We start from the raw sequence: 21828 nt of genomic DNA, 5'->3' as shown, positions 1-21828 counted from the left end.
GCTTCTCGCTGGCAGGGCATGGGAAGCTGAAAAGTCCTTGACTAGTGTCAGCACTGCTTAGCAACAACTAAAACATGGGTGTGTTATCAACATTGTTCTCATCCTAAATCCAAAACACAGCACTGTACCAGCTACTAGGAAGAAAATTAACTTTATCCCAGCCAGAACCAGGACAGTATCATATGTATATTTAATAACTGGTAAATATTAAAAAGATTGATAATTTGCTATAATATATTAAGTGTTGAGAAAATTTAAATTCAGAAAGCACACTTAATACATGCCAAAGTACTGTAAGGAGTTCCCGAAGAGTTTTACTGCTTAACTGTGGATACCTTTGGTTACACTTGGAGTCACTGTGGTGTTTTTTATTTCAGGTGTGAAAGTTGTTTTATCTGTCTGCAATGAAGTCTTCACTGAATGAATGAAGTCATCACTGAAGTCATCATTCTTGTCGTCATTCTTGTTCTGAGGTGGTGGTGGCATGGTGATTTTAGGAGCACGGCCTTTAGAAGAAAAGCATTTATTAAAGAAGTTTTTTGAAGTGCTAGTTTTCCGTGTTTCCTTTTCAGGAGAAGACAGCTGGAACAGTTTGCTCTAAAGCTTTTGGTCATGTTATGTAATGAGGGAAAAAACCCATGAATCAGTAACATGGAAAGCAAGTGACTGGTGTCTTTTGAAACACTTATTTTCTAAATTACCTTGTTTACGCCTAAACTAGGTATTTTCCAGGTTAAGTGTAATAACTTTGGAAGAAATTCCAAATTATCAGTCACAGAAGGATTATGCAGCTAAGAAGTACTTTCTTCTCATGGAAAATATACCCACAATGTAGTCTTTGCCAAATTATTTCACTGCTTGTCTTGCACAGTTGAAAGGTTTTCAGTTGCCTTACCTATACTAAACTGACATCCTAGCAATTCTACTTTCATTGCAATTTTCTGGTGCCATTTTAAGGGGTTAATCCTAAAAAAGCGTGCAATAATAGGTGGAATGAAATTATTGCGAACTTCCTGGTACAATTCAGTGTTCCCTTGAAATATCTAGAAAAGAAAAAAAAAAAACAAGAGAGACAAACATTATGTTATACAAATGCAATAGCAACTAAGTAACAACCAATTTTGACATTTTATTTAGGAAAAATAAGCGGTCAGAATCCTGGAAAATTCACCCCAGAACAATGCTGCTGCCTGAGCACCTCCACTCACTCGGCCCTATTAATATATAACTAAATAAAATACCGGGGGTGGGTGGCGTATATACGCACAACTACTTACTTCAGAATAAAGGTACCATGTAATATTCTCCTGATGTTCCCCAGGCAATGCCTGCTGTTAAAGAGATCTCCCATGTTTACGCAGTGAATAATTCTAACTCAGTCCTTTCTGGTATTTTGCACTTACTCTTCAAATATATACAGCAAGCAGTTGTGACAATGTGAAAGCAGGAATTAAGCCGTGCCTTCACACAGCCTAATAGTTTAAGCATAGTCTGTCCCGTGGATGGGCACGGCATTTATTAGAAAGCATTAAGAGACACAGTCAAGTATGTAATCACACTGTCCTCTAGCGGTCGCTGTCTACAGGGGCTGAACCGCAAGCAAAATAAAAGGATTCAGGTTCAGAATGTGAGAGCTCTCTTCAGAGCCTCATACGGAGCCACGCGGCTCTGGAAGAGAAGGGCGCAGACTTTGCATAGAGCATGAGCTGAAGCTGGTCCTTCACTGCTGGTCCTCGCACACAAAGTACTCATCAAAAATTGACAATGCAGAACAGGTTTGTCTGGTTGAAGTTCAAAACCAGTAAGCAGATAGTCACTGCATGATGCAGTGTAAGCACACTGACAAACTTACAGCCAACTACAGGCTTTGCACCGAGCTGCTTAAAACAATACAGAAAGTAGGCCCAGGGCTCCAACCCAGCAAGCCATCCCATCATCTTCTTTGGGAGGACTGGTTTGGTGTCATGTCTTTGGGTAGGAAGTGAACTGTCTCTCCATGTTAGTGCGCAGCAGTTGGGCTTTGGCTCCGCAAATGCAGCTCTTGGGTGCTACTGGAACACATGTCACCATAGAGGTGACAGTGAGTGAGTAACACGTTTGCAGATACTCCAAATCATGTTGGATGTAATGCAGAACAGAATCATGGCACTTGCCTGAAAAATAAATATTATAGCGAGTTTTCTGCTCACTCACACAACTTGGTAAACAATAAAGCACCTTGCCACTCTTAAGGACAAGCATTGTATTGTGTAACAGCTGATGTGTCTGCATTAGATGGAGCAGTCAAGAGTTTTTAGCACACTTCCGATCAATGCAGATCGCTGGTGTTTCAACCTTCATACACAAGGTAGAGATTTTTGTATTGCACTCCTGTGTTTAAGGTTTTGTAACAAAATTACTAGAATATCCCTACAGGTTTGAAAGAAAACAATTATTCCAGGAACGATCCATTCAGAAGCCCCCAAAACCCCCAAACAAGCCCAGGGACCTTTAAGGGACTCACGCCTGGGCTCCCTGATGTACATAACGTGTCTCCACTCTCAAAAGACACACAAGCCCCATTACTATTACTTACGCAGAATAATTTTGGTCTGTCCTTACATAGGCATTAATTGCCATCATGTTTGAAAGCACTGACTGATCAAATAGACACATAAGTCAATTTAGTTAGGCATGGAAAAATAAATCACTTGGTAATGTAAATGCAGTACTTCATGTTTGAGTGTATTGGTTTTTCTACATCTTAAATTAGTAGCCAGCATTTTCATTTTTACGTATCCAAGTAACACTATCAAGCTAACTGCTAACCCATTCATCATACTAAAAAGCTAGGTAAGCAAACACAAGGTATTTGCCTTGAAAGTGTACAGTTTCTGTTCTTCCCCCACTTACTGCAGTGCAGATTTACAAGCACGCAGCTCTCGGTGATATTTGTCCTGCTCTGAATTTAAGCTTATTGTTCTTAAATATACTTACTAGCAATAGATTAAATGCGAGGGCGAGTCTACTGTGTTGTTTTGGAAATAAATGAATAATACAAAGCAGTCACAGTTTGTGTGTCCAAGTAGTCACAATCTAGTGAGACGTGGCAAGAACACAGGAGACTGGGTTACAATTTACAGCCACTTTTCCCCTAAACTAGGGCAACTTTTTTTTTTAATTTTTTTTTTTTTTTTAAGCTGACAGGCTTGTAGCTACAGATCTCACCTGAGAATTACTTGTTTTGGTAAAGATGCAAATGAGAAGCAAAACACAGAGGTGACTCTTTGAGGGGATGCAGCCAGCCCAAATTGCTGTACTGTATCCTTGTTTGCGCTGTGCCATGCCAGTGCCCGCTACTAGAAGAAGGTGCAAGCTGCATCTGGCTACCCGAGCAACAAATGCAGAAGTTACAGATGAGGAAAACAGATGCCCAACACTGAAGTTCTCACTTCAGGTTTCTGAGGCTGAGTATGTAACAACAAAGGCAACAAGAATCGTTAACGTTGACTATTATCTTCAAGAAAGATTAACAGTAAAATAGTTCTTTACTCCAGGCTTTTATTAGTCAACCTTTTGATGTCAAGTGTTACAATAGTAACTTAACTTTACCTGCAGCTCAATACTTTTTGTTCATTTAATTTTTTGCACAAAAAAACTTGCTTCCGAGCTCAATGCAGTGCAAGTTTTTTGATAAGAAATCACTTTCTTATTCCATTTATCATCAAAGTCTCTCCGTTTGCCTCTGTGCTGTCAAACTAAACTTTTCCAACACTGCAACTTTGATTTGTCATTCTTCCTCAATTCAAGCATTTTATTCTTTTTTCAGGTATAAAAATGTTAAGAAAAGCTTTTCTTGAGTACTGACAGATCTCCAGAAGCTATTTGCAAAGAGGACTACAGGAAAGCCTTGGAAAAGCTTCTAGTCTCCCGAAAAACGTTAGGGATTCCAAACATTTTTCAAAAAAACGGGGACTAGCACCTCCTGGTTTGTCTGGTGTGCAATTACATAAGGCTCAAAGGGAGCAGCCTGCACACGTATGCATCCAAAAGCAAAGCTGTATCAAGTGAGATGATGTCAGAGGAAAAACCTGCTATTTTGAAGCCTAAGAGATTAACCATACTGAACCCTTTTTTCTGTCATTTAACTACAGCTAGTACTTCCTGGATACGTGTGGTTCTTCACGCGTTGTACCTAATGATACAAAGAGTGCAAAAAAAGATCTGTTGCCCGTAATTTCAAGCTCCACAATTTGTTTCATTTCATGAACTTGCAAGAAAAACAATATGCTCAAATTAAAAGGCAACAGCTGCAAAGGTTTTCTAAGAAAATAATCAAACTAAACATGAAGCCTAAATCTAGGTGGCTCACTAGCTGAGATTTTGTTTTATGGCCAGAAGAGGGCACTCAAAAACTAGCAAAAGATGCTGGATTTTTATCTTTTTTTTCCTTGAACACTTGATGCTAACAGTCTGTTAGTTCACGTGTAGGTTCAAGGAGATGGACCAGCCCCGACAGTAAAGTCTCCTCCTTTCAGGAAAGTTTCCTTCTGTGATTATGTTCAGTGTTCAAAAACCTCTTAATTTAACAAACAAGCTACTTCAACCTTTCACTTCATCAACAGGATGCTACGCCCTACCTTGAAACATTCTTAACCCATGGCAAACAGAAGAAAACCAAGCACAGCTAAAGAGTTACCATTCTTAAGACCCGTTTCTAAAAAGTTACTAGGTTACTAGTTACTATTGCATGTATCTAATACCACAGGCCTATGGAAGTAAGGTAAATTACATCCAAGAATTTTAAGGAAAAGAAGGAAATTCTAGTTCCAGTCAGGTTACCACGAATCTGCTCATTTTTTTAAGAAAATCTGATCTGAATCACTGGGAAGACCACGTAGGACATTAATCTTCTCATTTTTACTGTCTATTAAATACTGCAAAACTGTAAACACAGGGAAAATAAGATTATCTTGCTGCTAACATTAGGTAATTTTTCTGTGTGGCAAAGCATTTGCAATCTGAACATACCATTTCATGTTTTAAGAAAACTCTCCTCTGCAAGGGCTGTTCTACTATACAAGAAAGAAACTTCCCAGTATTTTGTCAAAAAGTAAGATTGACAGAAACATCATAAAAGATGGAAAACTATACAACCCCTAACATTTATTCTGTAACCACAAAAGGGTAAGAGTTTAAACCTTAATTTTGAAACATACAACCTATTTTGAAAGAAATCTGATTATTCTTAAAGGGACGCAGTACCAGACGGCCTACCACTGACAACGGAAGTTTCTTGTATAGAATATTCCCACCCCCATACAGTAATAATCTCTGAATTTCAGAACTGTTCAAATCCTTACATATTTGCATATTTTCATATTTTCTTCTGCATAGATGCCATTTATGATTCAAAATTACACTGAAAATGAAAGTTATTTAATGCTTCCTCACCGTACCAAAATTGGTCATATTTACAATTGTGAAATCTCCATAGAACATACCTAGAAAGTGTGTCGTATTTTTACCTTATCTTTATCCATGCCAGGTTCTCTGTATACTGTCCATTTCTGTGCATCATCACTATATAAAATTCTGTAGGCTGAGACGTAATAGTAGTACTCTGCTAAGGTTGATCCAGTAGTTATAATACCTGTGAAAATGAAGGTGCCCAGTTAGACAAAAAACTGGTACCAGTTTGTAAAAATTAATAGATCAGCTTTTGAACCCAGAGTTACGTAGTTGGAATCTCCACTGATCCAGTTACATTTCAAAAAGTTTATCTAAGGTGTCAGGGTCTGAAACTCCTACAGTGACTGAAACTTAATAATCATTTTACTTACTTTCATATTTTAATTCTCATGATATAACCTCACTAAGCACTTTTCCCCCATTTCTTGATGGAAACGGCCTGTTCATTTGATCATGGCCCACTTCTGTCTCCAGTTGCCGAGCCAACACTACTCTTCCCCGCTTTTGTACTGCCAACCTAAAAGCACCATTGGAAGGACTGTAGCTTCCTAAAGCCGACGCTTCAGCACTGCAGAACGACTCACACAGGAAAGCTGTTTTGTAAAAGCTTATTAGCACAGGAATCAGAGGAGTAATGTAAAATCCAAATAGTCCCCAGGGAGGTAGTAACAAAGGCAGCTGGTAAACCCGAGTTGCTTAATGACAGGAAGCCAAGCTGCTGATAGCAGGGTGTGCAGCTGAGTTCACAGAGACCAACTTGTGCATTTGAGAAAGAGACAAACGCAAACTGATCAAAGGAAGATGCTTCACGATAGTCCTAAAGCTCTATGAAGCACTCCACCTAAAGCCACTTTATTTTTGATTTAAGTCAGATTCCAAACATGCCCATTAACAACAGCGAATCACCTCTGAATAATTAAATCAAAATAGAAAACGCTAAGGTCAGCACAGAAGATACAATAGCTGCACTGCCACTACTTAGGCTACCCCTGAGGTTAGCCCCAAAATGAAAAAGCCTCAGTGCTTCACTACTCAGCATGGGCCACATTGCAATCAACAGGAAGATGTAACCATGAGTTGGCTCACTCAACTCCCAAACTGTGAAGCAAACCATCCAGAGAGGACTGGGAAACGGCACCTCCGGCTGCCTCTCCAAATCAACACAGCCACTAAAATCATGATGGATGGTCCACCATAATCTCTGTGCAGGAGCGGAGCCTAACCCAGACTCTGGCCGCATCAGTCTGCACTGTTTGGTCCGTTTGCCGAGGGAAATCACAACAGATTGCTGCGGGGCCCACCATCCCCAACTCTCAGCCCAAGTTCCACTTCAGAGGTGAAGGGGAGGCTGCCAGCTGGTTTACTCTGTCTGCTGCTTATCTCACACTGCACTGCAGCTGCTCCTGTCTCCACTGTTGGGTTCGCTACGGCCATGACGGGCAGTAGGGAAAACCTAGAAACGCAAGTCAGTACACCTGCATCAGAGGTACCAGTGGACTGAGCTGACTGGATGTGGATTTGCACCTCCAAGGAGACCATCAGCAGGAAAAGGGAAGCATCAAGGATCCAATAAAACCACAGGAAACGCTTCAACAAATTCTGATGGAAGAGGTGTTTTCTACTATGAAACTCCACCTGTTCAACTCCAGGCTCCTCAGTATATTAGCTAGGACATGGAACCAACTTTGCTGTAATGGTAATTAAATGTCACCTGGGCTAAGACCAAGCACTGGAAAAAAGGATGTCAGTAACAAAACTTTTTGAATGCTGCTTAAAAGCCACATCAGATTCACTTACCTGTTATTCTCTTTTCTTTATTCAAGTCAATCTGCAACCACTGATGTTCATCACTGATAAAAGCAGCCCAAGGAGGACCAACCCTTTTTAGTCTGGCATTTTCAGGTTTCCAAATGTTCACTTGTCCTGTTTGATCAGACCACTCAAGAATAGATGATGCCGTGATCTGGGCATCAGGGATTACCCCAGATTCCATCCCCAGTGTCCCATAGCAACCTGAGCAACAGAAAAGGTGAGGATTCAAAATGAAAATTCAAGTTACACAATGATTTCACCTGCTTGGAGTTTAAGATTTTACATGCAAATATTAAACTGCCATCTAAATTTATTCCATAACAGCACTACCAACAAAACACACTATCTTCTGCTTTCTAACAGTGATGCTGGTCATGAGTATTCCATGATTTATGCCTGCTCAAGAGTAATGTGGATATTCTCTCAATCACCACCCACACAGGGCACTAGATGAGAAGCTTTGGGGGAGCTGTCATGGTTTAAGAGTCTGTATGGTTGATGCAGGAATGGGAAACAGACTACTTGATCATTAGTTCCTTTTTTGTGTCTACGTAACTTCTTGTTTTTTAAACCCACCTCAGTATCACAATGCTAATTAGAACAATACACCAAAGCACACAGGAAGCCATGTCATAATCCTGGCCTTGAGCTCAAACACATCCTTGAAATTAGTTGTATTTTTTTGGTCACCATTCTTCCTAAAAGTTTCTTCCCATGTCGCTTTCTGCTGATGGCTAAAAAACATCTCCTGAATTCCTGGCTAAATTTCCTTGTGGCTAGTTGATATCCATTTGCTCTTTGCTAAAATCTTGTTCTGTAGCGCCAACAGTTTTCCCCTCTCACATGGGTATTCCCCAGATGTATCAGTAGAGAGCAATCTTTGCCTTCAGTCAGCCAGCCTGAACAACCCAGCCGTTTCCCTCTTGCTATGAGCTCCCCCTCTCCCTGCAGGTGCCCCTGCAGCCCTCCTCTGCACCAAGGTCCAGTGCTCATCCCTCAAGGGAGGCACAGGTGGCAAAGCCCATGTGCGACTGGATCCCAGAGAAAGCCTTGCCAATGTCCTGTGTGATGGCATTAATAGTTCATTGTCTCTACTGGACGTACTTCGCCTACTACAGCACAGGATCACATTAGCACTTCACTAACCGAATCCTTTCCCTCATCCGTCATTTCCATCTAACATGCTGCCAGTTTGAAGCAGAAATGCCTCAGTCTCTATGTACCCGACCTTATACTTTTTGCTCTGTGATTCTTCAATTAATTTCTATTACTCAAGTCTCAAAGTCAGCCAGGTCTTCCTGTACAAATAGTTTCATCTTCCTCTGCACTGACCACACCTCTAGCATTAGTAACACACTCCTCTATTTTGCACCAACTCATGAAACCAACTACTATGGAAGACCCACACTAGTAACTTCACCACAGTCTGATAAACCTCATTTGAGCATACTACGGAGTCCTCTTTTTCCTTCAGTTAACTCCTAGGCCACCCAACTACTACATACATTTTAATCTAGACCTGCAACTCGTCTCTAGCTTATTCAATAATTTGTCCCATGTCACTGAAGTCCAGATAGTCTAGAGCAGCATTTTGTCCTATCTCTTCATATTCCAGGCCATTTAATTACTTTCATGTACACTTTCAGATCACATTCTGAAAGACAAAAAACTCCAACAAACCCTGCCTCGATCACTGTGTTTAATATTCTCCATGCATAAGGTCACCAGACGTGCAATTCCTTCTTCCAGCTCTTGCAGAGGTCTGGGAGGGAAATTATTTGAATATTATGTGGATTATATTTTCTAATTTTTGCTTGTTTGTATATATTTCCATCTCCAAACACTCCTGCCCAACAGATTCCTGCCTTTATATCCCCATTCAGCATCACTTTTATTTATATATTAGGAAGAGTATTTGTTTACTTTCGAGGTGTATATGTATGATTTCCCCCCCCCCCTTTTTTTTATATTGTTATTAAAACAGTTAAAGAGACTAAGGGAAGGCCACTGTCTTCGCAATACTTCCAACATCCATTCAAAGATGGCACTTAAAGTGACTTACAGAAAAGCTAGCTTCCATTTAGAAAACTACAGCTAATGTAGTTGAAAAATGGGTAATTGATAGAAAGTAAAAACATGCAAAGCAGTAAAGCTTTAGAAAGGGGCTACACCTGTTATACCAATCAGTAACGTGGTACACATTTGCAAAACAAAACATGGCAGCCAAGAAGGAACACAACTGACACACAGAGCAAGGCCCAAGAGGTGCCCTTCCAGAGCAGGAGAGACAAGTAATTTATCACATAGCATTCAGTTGCAAGATTATGGGAAGAAAAAAAGTAAAAGGGGGTGGAGAAAGTTGAGGAATCATTTTGGGATTTCTGCGAGCTTTCTTAGTGGGCAACAAGGAAAGAGTAAGGAGTAAACCTGGAAAAAAACTAGAATGCACAGTTGTTACAAATAAAGAGCATCTCTTAAGCACCCAGCTCTGCTTTAGCAGTGTGTTTAAAGTATGGGAGTCAAGTCACTTTAAACCATACTATTATAGAGGAACAACAGAAAGAATCTTTTTCTGCAGATAAGCAAGGCTTACTTTATACATCACTGTGTCTATAAACATACGATGATTAATCATCAAAATGACATAGTAAAACAATTCAAAAATATGCATTACTGAGGAATGCAGTAAACAAAACTCTCACTAACTAGAACAAAAATTAAGAAATAAAATACCTGCATACTTATTTCTACTCACAAAATTTGTATGAAAGTATCAACATGTAATACGTGATAATGCTTACCACTCGTCTTAAATGTGAAGAGACTTGTAGATAACGGTCCCCTGCAGAGAACAAAAGATGATGTTTTTTGTGGTAGTCAGTGAGGAAAACTGAAACAAACTGTCTTCGATTTACTTTTCTTGTCTGACTGCTTGCCACTGAAACCTATGCACATATGCCTAAACAAGCACTTCACGATTAAAGTAACACTTCCTGTCACCAAGTTGCAGCGCTTTCAGTACGAACACCTTTTCAACTGAAATCTAGTCCAGAGATACTATCTGAGTTAAAGGCTTTCAAACAAACATCTGCCCAGCAAAACGCTAGGCTTCATTAAAATGCTTCCCTTTTAAATTAAGCTAATGATAATAACAAGAATCAATCTCCTCTGATTGCTTTCATTCCTGGGACTTCTGAGATAAAATGACAAGTTACACTCTCTCCCCTGCAACTAAAAAGTTGCCGTTAAATTATTGTTTTTCCACAGACCATTACGAATTTATGGTCATGCCATGCATTTTGGAAGATAAAACCTCTTTGCAGAATTTGGAAAATTAATCTTTAGGATCTAGAGGTTAAAAATATCTGGTAAAACAATGACAGCGTGGCAAAAGAGCATGGTGAGAACCTGTCCATGGAACACGTAGCTCCACTAGCTGAAATTAATCCCGATGAGACACTACCAAGATCTAAGGTGCTAATGATAAGGAGAACATAGGAAGTACACTTACACTTTTGATGTGACATTGTTAGCCAGGGAGCCTTCATAGTACGGAATGCCCTTGCTGATTACAACATTAATTTGGCCACCCAGAGTATTTGACACAACGCCTGCATGAACACCAGCCATACAAAGTGATGATGACTTGAAGAGAGGGGAAAAAGAAAAATTTAATACTACATTGTAAATAAATTAAATACTACACCGTATATTGTAAATGCTACATTGTCCAGTTATAGTCTTTGTTAACGTTACATTAAGATACTGTTCTATTTAACTGTTATCTCTGCTATTTAGAAACCATTCATCTTTGGTTTACTATGGAATTTATAAAAACACAAAAAGAAGGTCCTACATTTCACTGCGTCCTCACCAAGATGCATTTGGAATGTAACTCTTGTAATTAAATAAGCTCAAACAAACAGCAAGGTGAATCAGTCTGAAAAAGTCAGACAGCCAGACTTTCAGCCTACAATAAATCTACTATGTTAGACAACAGAAGTTGAATACATAAATACGTAGGAAACCTTTTAATAGAAAGCACATTGAAAGTATGGTTATTCATTTTCTCACAATTAAGGAGTGATGCACTGCAGATTTTGTAGCTTTTAGCCAATGGGTTGTATTTTTTATTTTAACTCATGGTAAAACATGGCTTAACCCATCCAGCACTCTGACCCATATGAACCCACAGTAATACGTGAATACAATTCGTTCTAAAGAAGCCGATTACCTAGGTTGTACAGGTCAATGGAGATCAGTTACGCAGAAAGTTTTTGCAGGACAACCTGTTCTCTCCTTCTCTCCCTGAACGACTGTTAGCCCGGATCCACTAACAAATGTCACAGTGACACTTCCATTTCCCTGGCTTGCAGGCTAGCTGTGCCATGGGGAGCAGGACTGACTCACCACATCAAGTCCTTCGGGCACAGCACAGAGTGAGCAGAGCAAGACGCCTGTCTCCTGAACCAAAACTAGCCCAGGAGATCTTCTCAAGCTGGGAAGCAAACCCTTCCAGGCCAAAAGGGCTTGACCAAGAAACATCCTAGTGCTCAGGAGCAGAGAGACAGTCCAGTTCCCAAAAAAGCTGAGCAGCAGTGGCTTTGCACCCATCTACCACGTGCTCTGAGGTTTCTGGAGGATTACTGGCTACGCACATTGCAACAGGCATAGACAGAGCTATTCACAGGCATTCCTGCAATGTGCAGCACTGGGGTATGCACAGACACGCTGCAATTCTGCAGCCCCTCGCTCGCATCCAATGAGACTGGGATCAACCTGAATTTTAGAAGATCGAGTGGGCCCAAGCTGTCTGTGAAGGACCACCTGGGTATCTCCCAATATACCTTCCAGAAACCGTATTTAGCTTGTTATTACTAGTGTGGTATCCCAGCACAGACTTGCCCAAGTCGATAAACAACAGATGATGACTACAGATTTTTATTTACTGTTAATAGTTGCTCCCCCAAACAAAGTCCACTGCTAGCTGTTGCTACTAAACACATTTACTGCACTGCTCTGCCAACCAATCCACTGGGTGCTACAGAGCCTCACCACAATTCTTTAAGAAGGAATCAGCAGGTCCCTTCCAGAGAAGGAAGACTTCATGGATGATTTTCTTTCTCACATTATTTTAAAAACAGAACAACTTTCTCCATTGTGGCTTCTTTAGAAATAACTGCATGGTGTAGCAGGCCGGGATGCCCTTATATCTCAAGCCCACTGGCAAAAAAACCTGCTCACCGCAACTTTTCCAAACCTAATTCTCCCCAGTATATTCACACATAAAAACTCTAACCCTATTCCCCACCCCCCAAAAATCCCAAAAGCTTTCTAAATAAATGTAACTATGTCTCGCTCATGCACACAGCTCCCCTTTCCTTTCCTACTTTCCCTTGAAAGCAACAGCATGGGATTCTGCAGTAGATGCAGCTCTCCTCCCTGCTCACCAGAAGACGTCAGCAATGAGTGCTCCAAGTCCTCAAGGACTGTGGACATCAGGGTCACACACAAAGGAATCAAGAATTAGGGTATTTTTTAAAGCAGCAAGCAGCTGCTGATCATTTGAAAGAGATGCATGAGAAATCGCTACCTGAAACTTTGTCTAAAATGCTGGACAATTTGATTTCTTTCCACATAGCTTGACTTCTGGGAAATTCTCTGCCTTTTATTCAGAGCAATAAAGTATACAAAAAGAAAGTCACAGGGCATTTATTTCCTAAAGTTTCCTTTTTCCTCCATAGAAAACAGTTTTTCCAGATTTTGGCAAAAAAAACTCCCAACAAGCAGAACTCTACTGATGCTGCAAATATGTTAGGCAGAGACTCAATTTCATCTTGTTACTAGCTACAAAAATTACCTTGCAGCTGTTTAGTGAGGACTCACTGTGGACCAGAACATATAACACAGTTACGCTGTGGTGACATTTTTACATATGGGTAACTATTTAAGCAGGTAGCCTAGCATTTACAGATATTTGAGAAAAGAAAATCAGAGAGGCACACTTTAGGTTCATATTTAATATTAAAATCTGTGCTCACTAACATTTTAAATTGTCTTTCCTCTGTGCTAGATCTAATGGCTTATTAAAAGAGTATTTTAAGACAAAGAGATTTAATGTAATTTTTTACTAGATTGCTACCAAAATTATAATCACTTAAAAATAAACAAAGCAAACACCCTCCAGTCCTATGGCAGGTATGCTAATTCAGTTACAAAAGCTCACATCAGAAAAACAGTGTATAGGTTTTTGTATTGTTCTAAGTAAATAGTACATTATTAAAGATTTTCACTTCCAGTTTATAGAACTATTAATGTTACAGTATTAACTCTGTTTTGCAAATGGTTTTATAGCTTCTGAGCATAAACAGTATTTTATCTCTCATGTTGTAATAAAAAAATTAAGATAACCACTGAGACCCTCCATTTAGAGATGCTTACAGTGTCAAAACCAAAAGGACACCATTAAAAGAACTGATCCTCTCTTTATAAATCCGAATTTCCCAACCTGAGAAAGCCAACAAAAACAAAACAGGAAGTAGAAAGCTATTTTGATTGATCCACCCTTCTCAGCAGGCCTTACAAAAACGTTTGAGTCTCTACTACTACTTCACTGCTTGGAGATGGAAACATCTGAAGCACCAGCCATTTAGCAGCTGTGCAAAAAAAAAAAATGAGTACCATGCTATTCACTTTAGAAGGTACAAGTTCCAGAACCCAGGCAGCAGAACTAATGTGAACAACTATAATTGACTTGTAATTATACACTGTGCATTTTACCAAAATTCCCGTGAGCCCACGGTCTTTTTACTTACGTCTCTGTATCCATGGGGAATAGTGCCTGAAATATCAGCAAAAGGAATCACACATCCAGCTGGACAATACTTACTGGAAGAAAACAAAATATCAAGTCAAGACATGCATGCAACTACAACTCTTATAATGTTATAAAATAGTCATTATGTTTTTGATTTACAATACATTGTTATCATTCATATATCACTATTTAAGGATATATCCTAATTGAAGACATATCAGATCAGACAAAGAATACTCAGGAAGAAAAGTACACAACAGGAGAACAGACATTTGAAAAAGTTTAAAAAAATGTCTCAGCTGAAACTACAGTTCCAGTCTCAATATAATAAATTAATAGAGCCAGCATTTTATAATATAAATACTGCATGGCTTCTGTAAATTGAAAGTCACAGAAGTACCAATATTAATGCATTTTATTTTATAAACTAGAGTTCTGCATATCTGTTTGTTTTGCATCCTTAAATAATACATCTGAAAAGTAATGTTATTTTATAATAGCTCCTGGCAATGCTTTGATCATAAAACATTGGCCAAATTCAGTTAATACCACTAGCTCATGAAAAGCAAGAGGCAAGACATCTGCACGTCTGATGCAAGCCCATGTTCATGTTTTAGTGCCATTTTATACTGCACATACAAAAACTATTTAATCTTCAAGATGTAATAGTGAACTGGAGTAAACTATTAACATTTTCACTGCAGTTCAACAACAGTTGAAGCAAGTTTGCAGGTACCACAAAAATAGTGGGATTCAGAGACTTCAACACATGTTGAGTAAGGCCAGAACCTACAATTACAGCCCTATTTTGGAACCTGGGAAAATGAGAGAGAAATGCAAAGGTTGCACTTTGAAATGTTTCATGATGCCAGGGCTGAAGTTCTCCAAAAAGTAAGTTTATGCGCTTCACAATAGTCTGCAGCTTTAAACACTGTCCTTGCTTTAGATGGAAATGGAGAAGGAGAAAACAGGGAAATGACATATGTTTCCTCCAACAGAAGGTACAGCATTTTATGTCTCCACAGAACCTCATTAATTCACACCAAACTGTGAAACAGGTTTGTAATTTTTAACACATTTCATAGTTTAGTGCTCCTTAGATAATTGTAATATGAATGTCAGTATTTAGGAATATGTGTTTATAAAAGCAATGTTCTTTCTATGGGAATGAGATATTAGCTCCTATGTGTTAGTGCAAATTAACGAGGTTCTACTGTATACTGCATGTAAATAACAAAAATGGGGGGGAGAGAGAGAGAGGAAGGAGTGCAAATGTCAAAATTATTCAGCTCTAACCCGAATTAGTTTGTTTCTTAAGTTCTCTGGACAGCCAATTTTCAAGCTGCATCAGGTATCAGTAACAGAGTGAAGTAGAAACACCAAAATGACTTCATTAAAGAGATTGAGGGGAAACAGGTAAAATCAGTCTTACTTGAATTCTGGTTCGGAAAAGTGACTTGCATTGTCTAAACAGGTAATTAGGTCTGGAAAGAAAAAATGTTAGGTCAAGAGGATGATAAAGACAAGAAGTTTGAGTATGCTTTTTAAAGTGCACAAAAATATACATTTGAGCCTCTGTGGCTTAACCAAAAGTCTCAGAATGAAAAAAACAGGTTCCTACTAAATTTTCTTGCAACAGATTTTGTATTACAGTAGAACCTTGATAATTTGTCTGAGTAACTGGGAAATCCACTGAGAATGTGACATAGACAAGAGAAACACTACAAACATTCATTTTTTGTGCAGCTTAATTTTAATTTATAGCTGTACTTCAGCGAACCTGACATAATTCAGAGACACAAACATACGCTCTTTTCACAAAATTAAATTAATAAGCTAGCTAAACAGGCCTGTGTTTTCAGCATTTAACAATCCTACAGTACTGAAACCAGGCAGCACAGGGAACAAACATTAGAGTGCCATGTTACTGGCATCCATGACTGATATCTCAAATTCTATGTTCAGTCTGCTGTGTATCAGCACATACAGTCCAAAACACAGAGAAAAAAGCATCAGAAAACCCACAAAATACAAATTAAAAATGGAAACTCTTTATCTGTTCTTTTTAGAATTACTTCTAGAAAGGGTTTTCTCAAGCCTTTTGCCTTGTGAAGCAGTTGCTGGCAAGCAACCTTTTCCACAAGGTTGGTCTGTATAAAATATATACAGTTCAATAAGAAAATTTTTTTGTTATCTGCCACCTTGATTACTACCTGAAGAAACACATTTCGTCCTTTATCCGAAGCAGCTCTTTCATTCATAACAGATAACTGCAATTCTTGCCCTGATATCCAGGGTCAGCTTTGATATCATTTCTTTAAAACTACAGTAACTTAAATAGTAACTGAACAGTCCAATTTCCTACGCAGAAGTATCAGGAAGACTGTATTAAAAGTCTTCATTTTTAGAAGTTCATTTGTGAGAAGGCAGGAATAAATAAATTAGTTCTGTGTTTTTACTAGGCAGCTCTAATTTTACCAGCACAGAAAAATTACCAAATAATTATAAATACCTGACTTGTCAGTGGTTGAATAAGCTGCAAGAAATCCACGTCCAGAAGTGTGTGTTCCACTCATGAACTGTACTGTGACTTCATTACTTTTTGAAGTAATTAAACCACCCATTTGAAAGCCAAACCCACAGTATTTTCCTATGGAGAGAAGAGGTAGAACAGATATGGACCAAAACCAGCATATGTAATAAGCATCTTTTTTCATTTGCAGTGTAAGCTCACATTACTTCTGCCGTATATTCAAAACCAAATACATGTGCATGACACTAAATAATGTAGTCGGTGTCCATTTAAAGCAAATGGCAGAGTATGGATACCACATTTATTTTGCCACTGTCAACAGGTAAGAGCCTCTCATACCCTTAACACTTGCAAATAAATATGACCTTATCCCATTCACCTCTAGCCATGCATAACCCTCACAGTCAGTTCTTCAAAGACCACGAGAAATCTGTCAAGGAAAAGGATCAAGTTAGGGCAACGAGAATCATCTACAGAAGCAAATGAGAAAAAAGCCCTCCTCTTCCCTCAGCTGTTGGGGCACTTCCTCCTTTTTGACTATTTCATGGTTTCTCTCAACTACTTTTCTTAATTTTGGACAACAGCAAGCATGATTCACTGCACTTCAACATTGACATACAAGCATATGTGAGTACCATTAATATAAACTGCCAGTTGGTTCACTTTCTGGTTTACTGCACTTATAAAACCTAACAGAGTTTCTGCATCTGGATACTTCTCTTGCCATCCAAAATGACCAAAAATAATACATTTTAAACTGAGATGCTGGAGTCTGCAGATATTGACAATACTTGCCCTATAAAGTCCTAGAATTACTACCAAATGACATTACCTGGATGAATGGCTGTTAAACAGACCCAAATCAATATGGAATTCTCCAGTCCTACTAACTATAAACTTTAATAAAATACTGATCATTTTACTAACCTGTTAAGAAAAAAACCCAAACATATTCTGTTCTATAGGCTCCCCTGATCATTCAATGTTGTAAACCATCTATGGCCCTATTTAAGATTCTGCAGTGGATAATCAAAGTGGATAATCACCAGCAGCAAATGACACTGCATATGTTTCAGTTTACCATTCATTTATTTGCTTTCTTGATAATAAGTATATTATCATATCGTAAAAGAGCAAAAAAGGAAGCCAGACTCCCTTCTCAACTAAAAGCAAATGACAATACTAAAGTAGAGGGAGTGGAATAACACTGCCCTGCAGGAATAGTTCTTAACAAATATAATACAAAACAAATATAAATATAACACAAAAAAATATAATGTGTATGTCAAATTCCTTTAAAAGGTGAACTGCACTCTCAAATACTAATAAAATAAAAATTAAAAAAATACAAATTCCTATCATTATTCAGAGCTTTCTAACTGTTGCTTAACCAGATATCTTTTGAACAAAGCAAGGGTATTTTCTAATGAAAAAAAAGAGAACAGATTTTACAATACTTTAATGAAATTTATAATATTATACAAATATAACCTTACCTCAATTTACTACTTAAACTGGTTATCAGCAAGAGTTATAAAGAAGTAAGTTCCCTTTTACCACGGCTCCACGTTGACCCTATGTTTTGCTATAAGTCATGTTTCAATGATTAATTGCATTCATTATGATGAATTGCATCATTTTTCCAACTATCACTTTGCTTTTCCTTTTTTTTAAGTTTTGTTTTCAGTGACTAGATCTTGTTACATGATTGACCAGCATGAGACTCCTCTCAGGGTAGGGCAGACTGTCCTCAAGACACCATTTATCCTCCTCTTCGGGCAAATACACAGGGCAAGACACTTAAATCTAGCTTGGATAAACTATTCAGTGCTGCTTGCACCATGGAGATACAGCTTTTGACAAACTGTAGACTGATGCACCTTATGATTCATGGCAAGACATACTTTTGAGACTATAAATCATTTCTCTAACTCTTCCCTGGCCTCTCACCACATTTTTAGCAATCTTTTTAAAAAGTAGGCACTAGAAATGGTCAAAACATGACTGCCATGACACCTCTGTCAATGGTACGTGCAGAAGATTTAATATTTTGTCTGTACTTCTGCACTGAAGGACCCCAAGTGCTTTTCTACAGCAACGTTACAGCAGGAGAGGGAATTCCCACGGTAGCTTACATTCTCTGCTCCTATGGATCTGGGCTTACATTGTATGTATTAAATAAGTACATCTGACTAGACGCACAGTGATTGGACTGTGATGAAACCTAATATAGAACACCTCTAGATCTTACTTAAACTAGAGACAAACTAAACACCAAGGATTTGAATCTTCTTTTGATTTATTGATAAATATTCAAAAGGCTTGGAATGAGAACTAGCCCTTAAAAGCTTCATTAGAAACCTTCTCTGTTTATCAATTAACTAACCCACTAACAATTCATTTTTTATCTAATCAGCCAATCTTTAAGTCATTTTGGGTTAAAGTAGGTATCATTGAATTTCAGATTTTATGTAATACAAGTATTTTAATGTTAGATCATGTCAGTAGTCTTGAATGGAAAACTTAGGATAAATCCAGATTTCTTCCAAACAAATTCAGGTCACTGTTTAATCTCTCCAGTGTTTGTTGCTTCAAACATGAACATTCAAGAATCTGCATCATCTGTATCTGCCACTGTTAATATCACTGTTTGTTCTGTGATTTAATTTATTAAGAGCAGAACAACACACGCATTTGCTCAACATACTGTGCTACTACACCAGCTGGGAACAGCTGAAAGTCAGGAGAAACAAATGAAGTAGAAAATTTACTCGAACCCATTAAGTCACTTGTAAAAGTGAATAACAGACTTATCAGAACTGGATGTTCCTTGCCATTTTAGGACTTCAGCGTTTCCTATTTTAGACCAAGTCTCGCTCAACGGCTCCAAGCATATACTTATTTTCACACACTCTTACCTAGGTAACAGTTGGAAAAGAGGGTTAACAAAGCTAACATTCCACTAGCCTCTTTATAAAAAGACTCAATTTAGTGGGATCGGCATTTGAGTTGCACAAAAGCAATCTTGGTGAAGTGAATATCTCTCTCTCTCCAGATTAAAGCTTTAGGAAAGAAAGTAAAATTAATCTGCACAGTAACAATTAATTTTAGTGAAGGAAGAATGACAATTTATTTGGAGTTTTAGGCAAACAAGGGTCTTAAAACCCTACATATACCTTGATGTAGATGATAAAGTAACACTTCTATTTGAAAAAAACTCTGCCTTACAGTCATGAAATTCAATTTGTCTTCTTAAAGAGGACAAAAATTAAACTACGGACATTATCAGAAGATGAGGGATATTTGAACTACACAACTTTTGAAGCCTGACATCCTTTAATACCACCAAGATGAACAGCTCAAACCAGAGCTATTCCATATAAAAAGAAAGGCATTTCAGGCAAGATATACCTATATATACACACACTTTTTTTTTTTTGCCCTTTTTTTTTTAAATAAAGATCCTCATAGTTTTGCAATTCCCTCTCCACTTCTTGCAAGAATTTTGCAAGCTACTGGGAAATGTATCAGAAAAAACAAACAAACAAACAAACAAACAACATCACAGTGGAGTTTCCTCTGCGAATCTGAAGAATCAAAGAATATTATAGGATCTGTGTTGCATTTAGCATCTAGTTGTTGTACGCACGAACAAAATGTAGGATGTTCTGTTATCATTATCACCCATCATTTTTTCAGTACATTTTTAGGATATAGGAATTGTGTCAAGAAGACAGACATTTACATATGCTTTAATAACAGTAAATAAAATGCAATTACTTAAGAATAATTAAATTAAGAATACTCTGGCATTCCAAACAGAGAGTTCATTTGCTGAGCAACAATGGTAAGTGTACTTGAAATGAGCACGTCACCAGAGAAAGGGACAATCAGACTACTGTTTTCTTTACCACTTTTATTTTTAGTTACAGTTGTAGGTGTACTCCCTCCCTGTACTAAAGACCTGTATAGCATCAGGAGAATCTTTCCTTAGCTATTCTTTCTAGCAGTACTATCAGTAGTAAATTTACTAAAACTGGTCCCTGATGGCTGTTTTTCTACTGCGGTGAGGTACACACAGCACTCCTCAAAGTTTTGCAGAGTTTCCTTGATATGAAGCTCAGGAAAAACACAACTCAGATAACAGAATTACTAAAATTCCTTTTTTAACCTTATTTGAGATTCCTGTAAATAACAAACACTTCCTTCTTTTCATCACTTCTCATAAGACTCAAAATCCACACTGTACAAAGCAGCATATGATGTATTCAGGCAATGTCTTACCCTGCCCAAAATCCAACTGAATTATAACAGTTTTCTAGGGCTATAAAAAAGAACTTAACTAATACCATACACCTAGTAGCTACTCTATGCTCAGAGCAGGTAAACAAGGAGAAATTGTAAAAGTAACTAAAGTACCAACAGTATATCCAAGTTCTATAAAGGACATTAGCTTTCAAGTACCAATAATAAAAGCTCCTACCTATCTCTGTCCTGGTGGGGCCAATCCCATTGTGAACTCTTAAGTAACTGGAATGACAAGAATCTGAGTCATCAATATCAAAATCGCCAAATTTGAGCTGAATTCGCTGCCCAGGCTTTACACGAATTTCCCATTCACAAACTGTGCTATTGGGAGAGGTCTGTGGGTAGTTTATTGAAGCAAGAGTTCCACTTTCAGGGCCCAGAAGAGTGTGTCCACACCCATCACCTACAAAAGAACAAAAATAAACCAGTTACACGCGTTCATCTTCAAAGCTTCACTGGTGATTTAGTCATCCTGGGTTTTAGCAGTGGTATAAGATTTGTTGTTTTTTTAACCATACTAATCATGTTGCAACAAAACTCCAAGGTAAGTAGCATGCAGATGAACCAGCAATTGTGAGAAAATACCATTCAACTAATGTTGCCTAACGTTTAGCTTCTCATCATAGGTGACCAGAGAGCTGCTACAACTTCCTCAACGAGATAAAAATTCATCCATAATGACTTAAAACATTGCACAGAGAGTACAGAAAGTGTCCCTGCTATTTCATGTTCCCTCAATACCTATGTACAGAAGAAAACAGTTTCTGAAAAGGAGGGAGAAACCCACCAATAAAACAAGAGCACATCAGTTTTACTGTTGTTACTGTATTCACAACACGATGAAAAAGAACAGAAGTGGGAAGACAATGGACAGCAAATACTCTACTGAAAATACCTGCCAGGTCTG

At 38.3% G+C, this 21828-nt stretch overlaps 1 protein-coding gene across 1 annotated transcript in view; it reads right to left on the bottom strand.

The window, feature by feature from the left end:
• Positions 1-21446, bottom strand: part of DCBLD2 (discoidin, CUB and LCCL domain containing 2) — a 36764-nt gene extending 15318 nt beyond the window's left edge. Inside the window, exons 1-11 of the mRNA XM_009289810.1 lie at positions 21440-21446; positions 21097-21324; positions 16593-16730; positions 15513-15564; positions 14079-14151; positions 10775-10908; positions 10065-10105; positions 7249-7464; positions 5508-5632; positions 896-1043; positions 336-506 (exon numbers count right to left, since the gene is read on the bottom strand). Coding sequence (XP_009288085.1) covers positions 336-506; positions 896-1043; positions 5508-5632; positions 7249-7464; positions 10065-10105; positions 10775-10908; positions 14079-14151; positions 15513-15564; positions 16593-16730; positions 21097-21324; positions 21440-21446 — 1333 coding nt within the window. The remainder of the gene's footprint in view (positions 1-335; positions 507-895; positions 1044-5507; positions 5633-7248; positions 7465-10064; positions 10106-10774; positions 10909-14078; positions 14152-15512; positions 15565-16592; positions 16731-21096; positions 21325-21439) is intronic.
• Between the last annotated feature and the right edge of the window lie 382 nt (positions 21447-21828).

This window comes from Aptenodytes forsteri, unplaced genomic scaffold (genome assembly GCF_000699145.1).
Source record: "Aptenodytes forsteri isolate BGI_AS27 unplaced genomic scaffold, ASM69914v1 Scaffold61, whole genome shotgun sequence".
Taxonomy (NCBI): domain Eukaryota; kingdom Metazoa; phylum Chordata; class Aves; order Sphenisciformes; family Spheniscidae; genus Aptenodytes; species Aptenodytes forsteri.
The sequence above is the reverse complement of the archived record's forward strand: the minus strand, read 5'-3'. Positions and strand labels throughout refer to the sequence as shown.